Source organism: Nestor notabilis, unplaced genomic scaffold (genome assembly GCF_000696875.1).
Source record: "Nestor notabilis isolate BGI_N333 unplaced genomic scaffold, ASM69687v1 scaffold5498, whole genome shotgun sequence".
NCBI lineage: Eukaryota > Metazoa > Chordata > Aves > Psittaciformes > Psittacidae > Nestor > Nestor notabilis.
Window position 1 is genome coordinate 64635 of NW_009939499.1, and position 14559 is coordinate 79193.

General features: G+C 40.6%; 1 protein-coding gene across 1 annotated transcript in view; it reads right to left on the reverse strand.

Moving 5' to 3' along the window:
* Positions 1-442: 442 nt before the first annotated feature.
* MAP3K9 (mitogen-activated protein kinase kinase kinase 9) overlaps positions 443-14559 on the reverse strand; it is a 28096-nt gene continuing 13979 nt past the window's right edge. Inside the window, exons 4-11 of the mRNA XM_010019887.1 lie at positions 12513-12688; positions 10198-10438; positions 8829-9004; positions 8704-8737; positions 8000-8153; positions 3603-3723; positions 2163-3012; positions 443-924 (exon numbers count right to left, since the gene is read on the reverse strand). Of these exons, the coding sequence (XP_010018189.1) occupies positions 443-924; positions 2163-3012; positions 3603-3723; positions 8000-8153; positions 8704-8737; positions 8829-9004; positions 10198-10438; positions 12513-12688 (2234 nt within the window). The remainder of the gene's footprint in view (positions 925-2162; positions 3013-3602; positions 3724-7999; positions 8154-8703; positions 8738-8828; positions 9005-10197; positions 10439-12512; positions 12689-14559) is intronic.

A 14559-nucleotide genomic window follows, 5' to 3' on the forward strand; every position in this document is an offset into this window, starting at 1 on the left:
AGTCTCCAGATATTTACTTGTTTCTGTCCTGCATTCCTTGGGAAAACATCAAACACTGGTGTCTGCTGCAGTGTAATATTTGAGTTTTGAAAATACTGATTAATACCAGCATAGATATCAATATACTTACTGCAAGTGCCAAATCCTACAAGGTCAGTAACGAAGACTTTGATATGATAATTTTAGCTCATTGCAGATTCAAACTGCAATAAGAGGGCAGGGAAGACTACAGAAAAACCCCACAGCAAGTCAGCAGCTCAGAGCTGCCAGGTTTCATCCAACTGCAGACAAAAAGCAGGCAGTCAAACAACACGTCTCCAGCAGAGGCAGCACCATATGATCTCTGTAGCATCTCTCCATCTCATCTGTCTTCAAAGTGCATTCTCAGTGCAAAAAGTAGGATTGAATTTAGAGGGGCTCACTGTCCCCAGTGGATTTCATACTAAGACCAGAATTCTTGCTTGAGTTCATATGCTGCAGCTTTGTTTGTGTTAAGTTCACTTCTGCATAGCGGAATGGTGCTGTCCTGGCTCTGCCCCTCAGCATCTATGTCCAACAGTGTCCGCTCCTCTACAGGAAGACCCACCTGGAAAGGAAGCAGTGCAGGCAGTCCAGGTCTCTCTTCTACAGTGCTGCTACTACTAGCAAAACAAGAGTCCAGATTGCTTGGAGTATCAGTACTTGAACTGTTGGCAGAAGATTCACCCTTGGCATTGCTGGGTGATACAAACCACCAGGGATCAAGCCGCTGCCGACCGGCTGCAGGACGTGGCCGAGGCAGGAATTCCAGTGTCTTGGGTCTTTCCAGTGTGGGGTCCTGCTGTGCATTCCACCGTCTCGGGGCTGGAGGGAAAACAAGGTTGGGGTCTGGCAGGCGAGGGACCTCACTGGGATCTCTACTTGGACTAGGTGTTTTTAATACACCTATCCAAAACAGAGGATGTAAGAGAAGAGGGAAACATGTTAGATGTCACTGCTAAATGGTTCCAACAGATCTTAGTTTACTGTATGTATACTGCTAAAACATTTTCAAAGCAGAAAGCCTCCAGTCAGAATCTATGAACTGTGTATCTTCAGGAACACACCAACCTGAAATAACTGTCTTCTTTAACCCTGTGCTGTTTTCAACACATTGCAATACATTGACTTAGCACAAGCAACAAGTTTTGTTCATTCTCTCATTTACTTTCTTCAATTCTCAGAGTGAAGAGCATGGGTTTGACCTCCTGCCAGAGGTGAGGACTCTCCAAATCCTTCCAAGGGCACATTACCCATTAACGACTTGAATGGATCAGGGAGACACTTGCACAGCAGGTTATGCGACACCTATTTGGAGCGAGCAGGACCAACTTCCTGGAGAGTCAATAAACACCACCTACTGTGGACACTTGCTGGTTGCTTTTTGTTTAGGGGTGGGGGATGGTGTTTTCTTTTTTATATAAACACAACATAACTTAAATTTTCATGAATACCATTTTAATGAGTATTCTCAGCTGCATTAACCCACATTTTACTGCAGACTGCCATTCAACAGACAACCTCACATTTTGTTTTACCACTGGGAAAAGTCTAATTAAATCAGATTTTAATTTATTATTCTAGCAATTTTTTTCCCTCTGAATTACTAGGGCAAGAAAACAGGAAAGCATTTTTTTTAAGTTATCAAGTCATAGCTACTCCTAAAGACTGCAACAGTGAAAACACTGCCTACCCAGGAAGATCCCTTTTGCTTGCAAAAGAATAAAAGCAACAGTGGCACAGCCCCAAACTGTTTTAGAGATCCTGTTTTCACTGCCTTAAAGATCAGAATTTACTTTGAAATTGTAACAGCAATACAAACAAGTGTATAAAGGCAATGAATATGGAATACCAAGGAACTGATAAAAACGCACAGCCTTTGTACATTGGTACTATCTAAGAAACAATACTACACTCCGCTTCACAGCACAGGAGAGCAGGGTTCCTTAGCTGAGATGCTGGAACAGAGACCATTACTGCATTATTATTTTCATCACTTGTGTAAAGGCAGCACCCATAAGCTCTTCTTATGGACTGGCCATCACAATGGATGCTGTATAAGCAACATGTTTACTTCCTAACGAGTAGTTATACTCTTTGGGTCTTTATTCTGAAGAGGAAAAGGAAGATGGCTGAAAACCTACCTGCTCCCAGTGCTCCAGTTAAACAGCTACTGGAAGGGCATCCACTGGTTGGGCACCCATTGACAACTAGTCCACTCCCTTTGATGGCCCCATCAGAAGGCGTGCGCCTGTGCCCGCTTTGCTGGGTGTGGGAAGAGAGCGTCACATGGGTGGGAGTCAGGGACTGGTTGGGGTCTTGTTTGAACCTCTCGATCTGGACATTGACTAGTGGGTTGGTAATGGCTGGCAAGGGAGCCTTGACTGTCACCGGGCTGACAGGCATTTCATACACCACAATCTCATCACTGTCTGAGCGCAGCAGGGACCGGGTGGAATTACATTCGGAAATGGAAGACAGGGACAGAAGGGTGAGGGATGTGGATGGCTCGCCTAGCAACAACATGGGATCATCCTTCTTGAAGATCTTTCGGGAAGGTGGACTAGTGCTCCTGCGCGGGCGTCCAGCCCGCTGGAAAAGGCTGTCACGCTTCTTCTTCTCTTCCTTGGGTGCCTCTGGCTCCTCCTCAATCACCAGCTGACACTTCCCTGCTTCTAACAGATCAAAACCCAGGCCTGCAGCAGCCAGCACTGCTCCACAGCCAAGCAATGCAATCTCACATCGCTTGTGGTGGGAGCCACTACGTTTGAGGCTGTTGGTGGGTGTCAGCTGTGGGGTACTAGTAGCAGAGTTCACAGGGGTGGACTCCTCATTGGCATCACTAGAAGGGCCATCCCAGTCTTCATTCTTCTGAAATGGGATGCAGAGGTATGACTGATTGTGCCCGGGTGAAGGGTGCACCTTGCCCTCCCCATTAAGGCATTCACTGTCTTCATCATCTGGAAAGCAAATGAAAACAGACTTTGCATTGATGTAACATTTTCACTGGCAAATTTCACTGTCTTACAAATATACATGAAAATAAGCTTCTCAGAAGATAGAACTGTCCTCATTGCAAGCATCATTCCAAGTGCCAGATACTCATAGGCTACTGCCTTCAAAGCACGCAGGCTGAGACAAATAACTGGAAACACTATCAAAATGTTTGGGATCAACTGCAGAACAGTTTTTCAGAAACAAGTTACACCTCAGTTACTTCTAGAGTAAAATTACATATTTGGGAGTGAGGAAAAAGGCAGGAAAATTACAAGGATCTCTCCTTACAAGTGAAGGTGTAACCATGCTGCATATCTAAATATCATTAACAAGAAAGGATCTGATAGGTAGCATGGTGCTAGAGGGGAACTGAAAGAAGATTGTTTCCTTGACAGATAAGAAGCACAAGCAGAAAGGTAAACAGAAAGAAAATCCAAAAGGAGAAAGTAGTTATTTCACAGAGAATAAAAGAAAACTGGATATCACCTAAATGAAAATATTGCTGTAAGGTACTGGGTGAAGGTCAGGAAAAGAGGTTCATTCAAATGTGAATTGAAGTGGGGATGAGACTATAAAGTCCAGGGAATTCTTTTACCCATCTCTGCTAAGCTGGTGAATCCTGGAAAAGCAGGCGCAGTTCTCTGGATCTTCCCAAGGTTCGGTGCACTGGACGACCACTGCTTGTATCCTTCTACCAGAGCTTTCAGACTGAAACAGTAGAGCGAAATGGGAGAAAATGTACCATGCTCACAACCAGTTTTCATTCCCCCCTTCTATTTTCTACATAGGGTATGCATGAATCCATTTTAACTACACATATTTGAACTCCTCCCATAGCAAGACATTTTGCAGTATCTTTACAGCACCTTAAAATACAAGAAAAGTCAAAAAGTCCCTCCCTCATTTGTTACACCATGGCAGTCAAAAGCCCTCTGCTGATAATGTGAATGCAGAATAATAGAAAACACCACTACAAAAATCAGATGGAATATTTTCCTTCTGAACCAAGGCAAACCTACCATGGCAGGTAAAAAGTAAACTGCTTAGCAGGAGGAGGGGAAAAATATCTCCAAAAACATCTCCATGTGAAATACAAATGAATGATAAAAGTCAAAGATCACTCACTGGGACAATAATATGCTGAAGTCATTGTAACAGTGGAGTCATGCCTCTGTATTATAAATCCCAATATTTGTTCTCTAAAGAAAACACCTCACTGAAGTACAGGCGTTTAAAATAGTATTATGGAAAAACAGGTAATTAAAATCATAAATCATGTCATTGTTTCTTTTACTTACAGACAAAAAAAAAAACAACCCTAAAACCACAAACAAGTGAAAAACTCAAACCCAAATCCTTACTTTGATGCCACCTGCTTTTAAGGGTATGTCACCAGGCACCTGAGCTTATTAGTAGTCCCTATTCATAGGTATTGATTACCATCAACCTGTTTGTTCCCTGCAGTATTTTCACGACATCAGAAACAACTCAAGTAAGCAGCTCAATCTGAACAGAAAGATAAATAGCTACCAAAATAATTTCAAGGCCTGCTATGATTGCCTCAAGGTTATAAAATCTTCATCCTTCCCTTTTATTTTTCATTTCTTCTCTCTCTCCTCCCCAAATTACAAGCAGACCCCAAATACCTGTCCAGAGGATAGCTGGACATCCTCTTAATTAGACAGTAGTGTGCACGTGTAAGCAATTCAAAACATGCTGAGTACATTCCTACTACAGCAATATTACTTTGTTACTGCTCCAAGGAAAAAGCAACTGGAATGATTTGAAAGCATTAGCAGTAAAACTATCTATTTCAGACACCAGCACAATTCAGGAACCTGAAGACTTCCTAACTGTAATTTATTTAGATTAAATAACAGGAAGATTATTAGTCTGTTTGTTGTATTATGGTTGAGTAACTTCTCTGTTGCCTTTTTCTATGGGGAAGTCAAAAGCACCTCTCTTTAGGAGTAATAAGGTGACAAGGCTTATTTACTCAGGAAATTGCAAAAAACTTCCTTACAACTGTAAGACTGCACCTCCAGTGTCATAAAACCATTCTGTAACATTATGTAATATTGAGGCACTAATACAATACTGTCACAAATAAAATGTGTCTATTCTCAGGCTCACCCCTATTCAGCTTGCAAGATTTTAAGAGAGCAATGCTAAAGAACTATGACCACCCTGCATCTAGTGTCACCTTCTGTAAAATGTGTAACACTGCCAGCATGAAAACTTAAACAGGGTAAAGATCACCCATGCCATAGTAACAGCCTGAGACTAGCCAATGCCCAGCTTAAAGACAATTAAGACTTCAGCAGATATCCTTGAGAATATAGCATAAGGTCACAACTGAACTATCACAACACTAGTCCAACACAAAGCTTCATCCAGTCTCTGCAATTTAGCACAGCAACCTTCTGCTGCTGTGCATACTCATGCTCAAAGATAAATGCAGAAGAGTGAATAATCACTGTATAATCTTTTCATGACTGCCTTTACTTATGTTAATTATAGGTCAGTTTACTCATGCTAGAGAATTTCACTGAAATTCCCACAATGTAATTCCTGCATAAGTTTGGAATTACCTTCTGTGAAGACCATGTGGAAAGTGATAAAAAAAGCTGAAGATTCAAGTTTCCTTGATCAGAGTCATGAAAGCAGCTGGAATAACAGCACTGCTGCTACCAGAACAGTCTCATGGAGAAGATTTGAACTGAACTTTTCTATCCTAAGTTTAGCTCTTCATTTTGCCCCATTATCCCCCTACCCTCTAAAATTAGAATTATAAAATAGTAAAAATAGCAAGCACTCAATCTTTTGAGTCACTAGCATTTACTGCAACTCTGCCCCCTTTAATTTAAAGTCTGCAGTGCAGACCTTTAAATTAAGTCTGCATAATCTCAGCAAGAAGTAGTAGTTCATTTTATGCGTTAACCACACTGCCCTCTCAGCAACACTACTGTGTTTCAGATATTCTGCAAAATGCTACAGCTGTATTGGGTCTCCCTGGAAAAGGTGATGACTACTACCCAACATCTCAGTTGTCGGAAGAACACCATAGTTTTAAGAGCAACCATGGTTAGTAAGCAACTTCCCTCCAGCTGTCTGTGCCGAAAAGCAACTCAGTGCTTCAGATTGAACAGAAAACTGAAGAGCTTTATTTCCAGAATTCTAAGAATGTGACTTCAATCAATTTAGAAGTGTTCTTCTTCCAGCTTCAGTGATCTCCTGCCCTTTTATATAATTAATGATTGTAATGCGTGATAATAGGTAAAGCACAGGCAGCATAGTCAAAGCAGCTTCCCCCACATTGCCCTGCTAACACGTCAAGAGTACCTTTGAAGGAGAACATTTTAATGTCATTAGAACACTCAGATCCAGGCTCTCTTGCAGAGGACTGAGATAGTGATGCATTACGTAAATATCTGTTTTCCAAGAATTTCACACCTGAGCATATAATATTAAAAAAAAAAATTATAACCATTTTATTTTCCCTGCTAAAAAATATGGCAGAAGTCAAACTATCAATTAGCAGGGGAAAAACCGTCGAACTCCACTAAAAATAACAAGGCATTCAAACCTCTTAGAAGATCAAAATATTCCTATGTTTAAAGCAGGATTTCAGTAATGATCCATTGTGGTCCTGGTATAAATAATTCAGACACACACACAAAAAAAGAAGCCACAAGACAACAATTTATAGAAATAGTTATCTGCAAAAATCACTTTCAGGATCTATTCACTCAAGCTATGTGTCCTTTTCAAAAGCCCAAAGAGAAGATATGTGCCTGGCTCTACCAGATACTTTTAAAATAATCATAGAATCAGTGAGGTTGGAATAGACCTTTAAGATCATCAAGTCCAACCATTACCCCAGGACTGCCAAGACCACCACTAAACCATGTCACTGAAAGCCTCATCTACATGGTTTTTGAGCACTTCCAGGGACGGCGATTCCACCGCTGCCCTGGACAGCCTATTCCAATGCCTGAGCACCCTTTGGTGAAGAAATTCTTCCTAATATCCAGCCTAAACCTCCCCTGGTGCAGCTTGAGGCCGTTACCTCTTGTCCTATCACTTGTTACCTGGGAGAAGAGACCAACCCCTGTCTTACTACAACTTCCTTTCAGGTAGTTGTAGAGAGTGACAATGTCCTCCCTGAGCCTTCTCTTCTCCAGACTAAAAAACCCCAGTTCCCTCAACTGTTCCTCATCAGATTTGTGCTCCAGATCCTTCACCAGCTTCATTGCCCTTTTCTGGACCTGCTCCAGCACCTCTATGTCCTTCTTGTAGTGAGAGGCCCAAAACTGAACACAGTATTCAAGGTGTGCCCTCAACACTGCTGAGTACAGGGGAATGATCACTTCCCTGGCCCTGCTGGCTGTGCCATTTCTGATACAGGCCAGGATGCTGTTGGCCTTCTTTGCTGCCTGGGCACCAGCTGGCTCCTCCGTCAGCTTGTTGTTCACCAGGACCCCAAGAACACCCCCAGGCCCTTTTCTGCTGAGCAGCTTTCCAGCCACTCTTCTCCAAGCCTAGAATGTCGCATGGGGTTTTTGTGGCCCAAATGCAGGACCCGGCACTTTGCCTTGTTGAACCTCAAATAATAGCATTTAGGACAAGAAAAAGCATACCCATGAATTGTAAAAGAGAAGTAGTTTCAGCTATGATATGTAAGTATAGAAAGTTGAGCCTGGAAATAAAGAAAAGCTACTAGAGAAACAGTTTTCGCAGCTGAGTTCTACTGCTTACAAATACACATACCAAGGTAATAGCAGACAGTGAAAGCATCAGTCAGTGCTGTACCTCTAACAAGGGCCTGACTGCAATGCAGTTTTGTAATCTCTAATATTTCTGGTATAGAAAATAAGTTTGGAAGCAGAAAAGCGTTTGCAAGAGGAAAGGCAAGTCTCCTGTGAGCCAGCTCATAACCGATTTTAGAATGTAGAAACCAGTCTGCTTCCAGGACCTCTCTTACCCATCTTCTCCTGCACCTAGCTCCTTGTGACAAAGCGAGCTCGGTCCCCAGGTGCGTCCCTTTTTCTTCTGGCCTCTCTTCTCTTCTTCCTCTCCTTCCTCCTTTGGAAGGACTGAGCTTCGTCCCCACGTTTTACTGCTTTCAGCTGGAGTCACTTCACAAGTGGGAAGAACAGCGGAAAAAGGGAAAGAAAAAAAAGATATACAAATTAAAGAATTGGTTCCACAGCAACATGAAGAACAAAACATAGGCTGGAACAGGAATAGTAATGAAAACATCCATTCAGGCTTTCTTCCCACAGTTCTGACCATTTATCATCACAGATCTAACAACCACATTCCTTCAAAATTAGTATAGGTAGGCTTTACAGCTTTATGCCATCACTGGTTTTAATTTTAGAATCACCAGTTTGATACCAGACATACAAGTGTCGTGATACCCAATACAAGCTCTACACATTAATTAACATCCCTTTCATACTTCTCAACATGCTTGTCTGCCTAATTCTGGTTTATTATGGGAAATTATTTTCATAACAAGCACCTTTGTTTTCCTTTCCTTCCAACAGTAACTTAATCCACCTCAATAACGTTTCACAAATCTGTTCTGCAAGTTAGAACACCCAAGCAATGTATTCTTGTATACAAACAGCAATATTTCAAGAGCTTGGGTAAGTCAGGTTTGGATTCCAAAGAAGGTGATACTTCGCCCCCCATCACCAGCACACTCCGTTTTTATCTCCAAATGTATACATGCAGGACACAAGGCAAACATTTTACGAACAGTTTCTTTACAGTCCTGTCCTAGATATGGAATCTTGGCATCTTACCACGCTGACAGACTGCACATTTCCCAAATTCAATACTACATTGAGCTCCTTACACTGTATGGCCCTGAGTCTGGGAATAATGGTAGGACTTGCAGGAGGGCTGGAGCAGCTACTGATCAAGCTTTTCCTTTTATCCATCGTTGGAGAAGCCTGCACAGTGAATTTATGCTGAAAATCTGTTTCCCAAAAGAAAAAAAAAAAAAAAAATCAAAACAAAACCAGAAAGACAATTAAAATTCTTTCCTTTAATACAAGAGAAATGAAATAATAATTCATGCTGTCAAAGAGTGCAATTCATAGAATCTATGTAGAAATGAGGTTTTACAGTTAATAGGTATTCCTCTGTTGTACATACAGTTACTTCAGAACAAAGACGTGCGTTCACACTCACAAAAATATATCATATTATGCATGAGATACACACACACATATCTCCATGTGTTGACTGACATTTAAGCCAAAGTATACCCCTGGATAAATTCCTTTCACTTTCTCTCAGTTTAAGCTAAGCAAAACCACCAGCAATATGTGTTTAAAGACCTAAAGAAAAGCCTAGTTAACAAGCACATTTTACCATTGCTCTTCTGAACAGACAATCTCTCTCAGAAAACAAAGAACACAGCGTAAGCCATGATCCTTGAGGTAATGATGGATCAGCCTCAGGTGATTTACGAAACCAATGCTTTTCGTTTTCACAAATTTCTTTCACAAATTTGAATCTCCCTAAAGAATCCACAGCAGAAATTACAAGGATTCAGTATTTCTGAAAATCACCATGTTCACTCTCTTAAGAGCGACTTCCCTGACACCCCACTGATATTCAACATTTTCTTCCAGAAGGGTGGTACTAGAGGTCACTTGTGTGTTAATGTGAGTTTACATATGAAACTAGCAATGTAGGGCTGTAGTCTCACAGCTATTAACTTTTTCGATAATTTTTAGATTCCTGCACCAATAAATCCAGTAGATTATGTCTTCTGCTGCAGCATTATGTAAAATATTACTAATGCAAGAACCTCCATAATTTTTAATGTACATCCTTTATTAAATTGATCATTTTGAGTACCAAATTGTTAAACTGCAACACCAATATTTTTACCATGGACCATATACAGCTATTGACTAACAAAGCCATAGCATCTCAAACTTACTTCTGTCCTTTGTATTTGCAATTTTGGGGAATGCTAGCCACAAGATGGTCATATTTTCTGGAGTTTCTTGATCTCAAGAAGCATGTTTTTCCCAAGGTATCTCAAATACTTTCTAGATTCTATGATTCTAACGCGTAAGTATCAGTGGAAATGAGCTACAAAAGCTACAGGTTCACCTGTTCTTCCCATTTCACCTGACAGCCTAACATACGACCAACCTGAAGGCAGGCTGATATGATTGCCATCTTTTAACTTGAGCCGGTTCCTCTTGAACTTCCCCATGCGTTTCTTCACTCGAGGCTTCTCCTGACACAGCTGATGGATAATGATGTTGAGCTCCCTTTCCAGGATGTCAATCTCACGTTCTGCCAGCTCCTGTTCCCTCCTTCGTAGCAACTCCTCATGGTTCTTCTGTTCAACAGCAGCACGAGTCAGCTCTTCTTCCCATGTGCGCAGCTCCTGCAGGGAGAGAAGAAAGGAGAAACAAAAAACTACCTTGTGACCTGTGGGTTAAGACTAACACTATACATTCTGAAGGTACAGCAGCAATGACTTGTGCTCGCAGCACTGCTAGCATCACTGTTTAAAGACCCAGCTGAAAGCCAAAAGCAATCCTCAAGAACTTCTATGCCTGCCATTCAAGGCCCTTCATATCAGTGCCAAAATTTGGATATCAGCATTGTGTGGCCACATGCAGAATCCTGTGTCCAGTTCTGGGGTCTCCAGAAAAAAAGATATGGGCATGGAAAGAGTCCAACAAAGGGCCTTGAAGATCATTAAGAGACTGAAGCATCCCTCCTCTGAAGGAGCGCTAAGAAACATGGGACTGTTTATCCTAGAAAAGAGAAGGTTTGGGTGGGGGAAAAGGGGATCTTATTAATATATATAAAAGCCTGAAGGAAGGCTGCAAAGAAGATAGGCCAGGCTCTTTCCAGCAGTGCACAGTGACAGGACAAGAGGCAATGGGCACACAGGAGATACCCTCTGAAAGCTCTTTTACCGCGAGCATTACTGAACACTGGCACAGGTTGCCCATAGAGGTTGTGGAGTCTCCCACTTTGCAGACCATCTGGACAAGGTCCTGGGCAACTGGCTCTAGCTGGCCCTGCTTGGGTAGGGGACTTGGACCACGTGACTTTCAGAGGTCCCTCCAGCTTCAACCACACTGTGATTCTGTGAAAAGGCACTGACACCTAAATTCATTGTCATGAGAAAATACTCTGGATATCTAACATGAACATGTTTACAAGAGCCATTGAAGAGTACCATGCATACAGGAACCCATTTTGGAAGATTTATTCATAATACTCAAAAGAATCAATCCTTGCTTTCCTCTTCAGTAAGTACCTATGTTAACTTCAGTAATGACTTAAACTGTTTAAAAATAACCTTGCCATCTCATTCATCATAATAGCAAAAAACACGTCTCTAACAAAAATGAATGAGGAAAACATCAGGGGGCCATTCCCATCATTTTCCACCAAGCATGGCTGCTCCTTAGGCTTAAAGATGCATAAGGTAAACTTTCCAATTTTTCCCTTGTTGACAAAATAAATCAACTGAGACTGTTCTTGAGATCTCAAAATGTCTTCTTACTGCACTCTTCTTATCACAAGGACAAAAGAATTCAGAACTCAGAATAATTATCTCCAGCTGGCTAGTTTTACTGCAGAGCTAAAAACTGAAGACTTCAAGCTAAACTTCAGATAGAATACAGACAGATTTTAGTTTAGATTATTTTTTTTATTTTAGTGATGTCACTATTATCTGTCCCAAGATGATGAAGGTGAAATTTGGTACATTTCACTCCTGAGGTGAACAGGATATAAATAGTTCTTTCTCTCTGCCTCCCAAGTCCAACTTCTAAGCCCAAATCAAGTTGGCTACTTATTACAAAATTATTTTTAGGCAACAGACCATGAACTTTTATAAAAATATTATTAGTGATTCCACTGCAGAATTTCACATCAACAACTGTAAAGATAGTCCCTGTAAGAACTTAAACATAGATGCAGCAAGCTGTGCTTTCTGCAAGTATGCTTGAAGAAAACTTCAGCTTTTTCACTTCAAATCTTGGAGGCTGTTGGCCACAATTCCTTTTATTCCTGCTAGCATTTTTGTTTCCTGTTATTTACCCAGATGGACTTCAATTGTAACAGTTATTAAAGCATTCCCCTGGTAGCACTCATGCTTATTATAGTCTATCCATCCACTTTGGCTGTGCTTAAAACCTGGAAAACACAAACTTGACAGAATCAAAGCTTTAATGCTTGCTACACTATATATGCTGAATCCACCTCCCCTACATTTATACCATTAACAGTTATCATTTGGCTTCTCAATTAAGATCTAACAGTGAAATAGCTATCAGAGCATTAAACAATAAAGACAACTCATCATAGCAATTTGTACAGTGTAAAATGGAAGCTCACTACAATAAGAGTAGCAGCTCAGAATGGAGATATTTGTTTTACTCATGATTCCTCCCTTATGCGCATCATAACCTGTCATTGATTTGGGGACTTATTCTTACCTTTTCTTTGGCTCTGAGCTGATCAAACATCTCTTGGATCTCTTGTTTCCAGTCTTCCTGCAGGGAGTGGAAGGAATCTTTGGGCATTTCAAAGAAACCAGACTCTTCTATGGCGGTGAGATGGTCTAGGATACTGGCAAAGGAAGGTCGTGAGTGTGGGTCAGGGTTCCAACAATCTAGAATAGGTCAAAGACAAGCAGCTGTTAAGCATCTCTTAGTATGAGGTTTGAGAAGATGAGTAGTACTTTACTGATCCCCAGTGGCTAAGAGTAGCATGCACACTATCTGTGTTACCTCATCTTTCCCATTTCCCACTTGCATTGATTATTATACGTTCATAAGTCAAGTATGAATTTCACGCTTTCATGTTTATACAATACCCAGCATCACTTAACATCTTGAACTAACTGGTCTCTAGGTTCTATTGCAGTAATATGCCATGTAAAACAGAAGTTTGCTAATTTTACAGGAAGTCACATTTTCAAGAATATATTAAAAATCATAACTAATTTCTTTAAATATTTTGCTTTAAGTTGTATGTGCTGATAGACTGGAGACACTGTGCAAGATCTGCAAACAATTGTTCTATCACACTTACATTGCAATGTTAACAGCCATACTGCAGGATATGCTATCAGAGTTCTTTCTAATACTAAGCTGAGTCATTATGAATCTCTTCCACAGAACTGAACATCTCTCCTGTAAAGCAGACTGGGAATCAAGCAAAACTTGAGTGAAAACAGGAGATTCAAGCAAATAATGACACCAGATAGTGCATTTTCAGTTTTCTTATTGTTAAGGGTTCTTTATTATTTGAGAGAAAATTGTTTGAACAGGCTTTTTTCTTTTGCTTTTAAGAGAAACCACAGATAAATAAGCTTTTTCATTTACAATCTAATGTAATAACTTACCCAATTACAGAGCTCTAAAACCACAGAATGTAAGGTCCTATCTGACCACATGAGGCAACTCAACTAGCAATAGTACAAAAAGGTACTCCCTCTACAGTGATGGGAATTGAATGTTGAAAACAGAAACCAAAATAGAAAATGGTATGAAGCAACATCTCAAGCTACAAAAATCATTAAGAACATGTTTTTAAAATGCCATTAAGTCAAAATGTTTTACTTAACAATGCTTTTGAATAGCAAATTCTTTCTTATTCAGTTCTCTCCCCTAACTTCAATCATTTCTACTCCTACAGAAAGCATCACTTTCTCACACTGTATTGTCCCATACTGGCACTTACACAGGTTCTTGCTCAACAAGTATCCTTATTCTCTTTAGTACTGGTAGATGCCTGCATGCCAAAAGTGGAGAAGAAGCAAACAGAAAAAACTTAGCAATCAAGTATATTTCTAAGGAATACAGTTTTTGTGCATGAGTGGAAGAAACTAACACATGGTTAGTTTCATGTTGCTCACACTATCAGAATGCTCATACTATCATTGCTTTAAGTGGTCACTGGATTTCAGGTACACATTACTGCAGCACAAGGCAACAGTTATAAAAATGTTCTAAAATTTCTTGGACCTTATAGCTGGAAAAAAGAAAACAGGCTTAAAAAAATGTTGGTGATGTCTTAAAAGACATTCATTCATCAGTTTTGTGGACTGAAATAAAAATTCACGAAATCTGTGCAACTGGTGAGGCTCAGTTTTGCAGGTCTTTCCTTTGATTTTAGCATTACTGAGATTTTGCATTTGGGAGCTTTGGTTTCAAAACTGCTGGTATCAAAATGCTGGTATGTAAGCATCTGGTCAGGTTCCAGGAGGCATAAACTGGAACACATTTGTGTTTATGGATTTCAAATTGCTTCTTTTATCAAAATAGAGTACTGAGGATGTTAAAGAGCACTTTGAAAGTCCCCTGCTGCTGACCAATTAGTAGCAATGTGCGATACAGCTGGACTGTCAGTGCCATAATTTGTACTTCTTTACCCCAGGTTTTAAGCATGGCAAAGCAAATGTGACCCAAAGTAAAACAAAATGCCACAGCCAGCCAAATGCATGAATGAATGAGTGAACAGGATAACTATGCAGGTGGC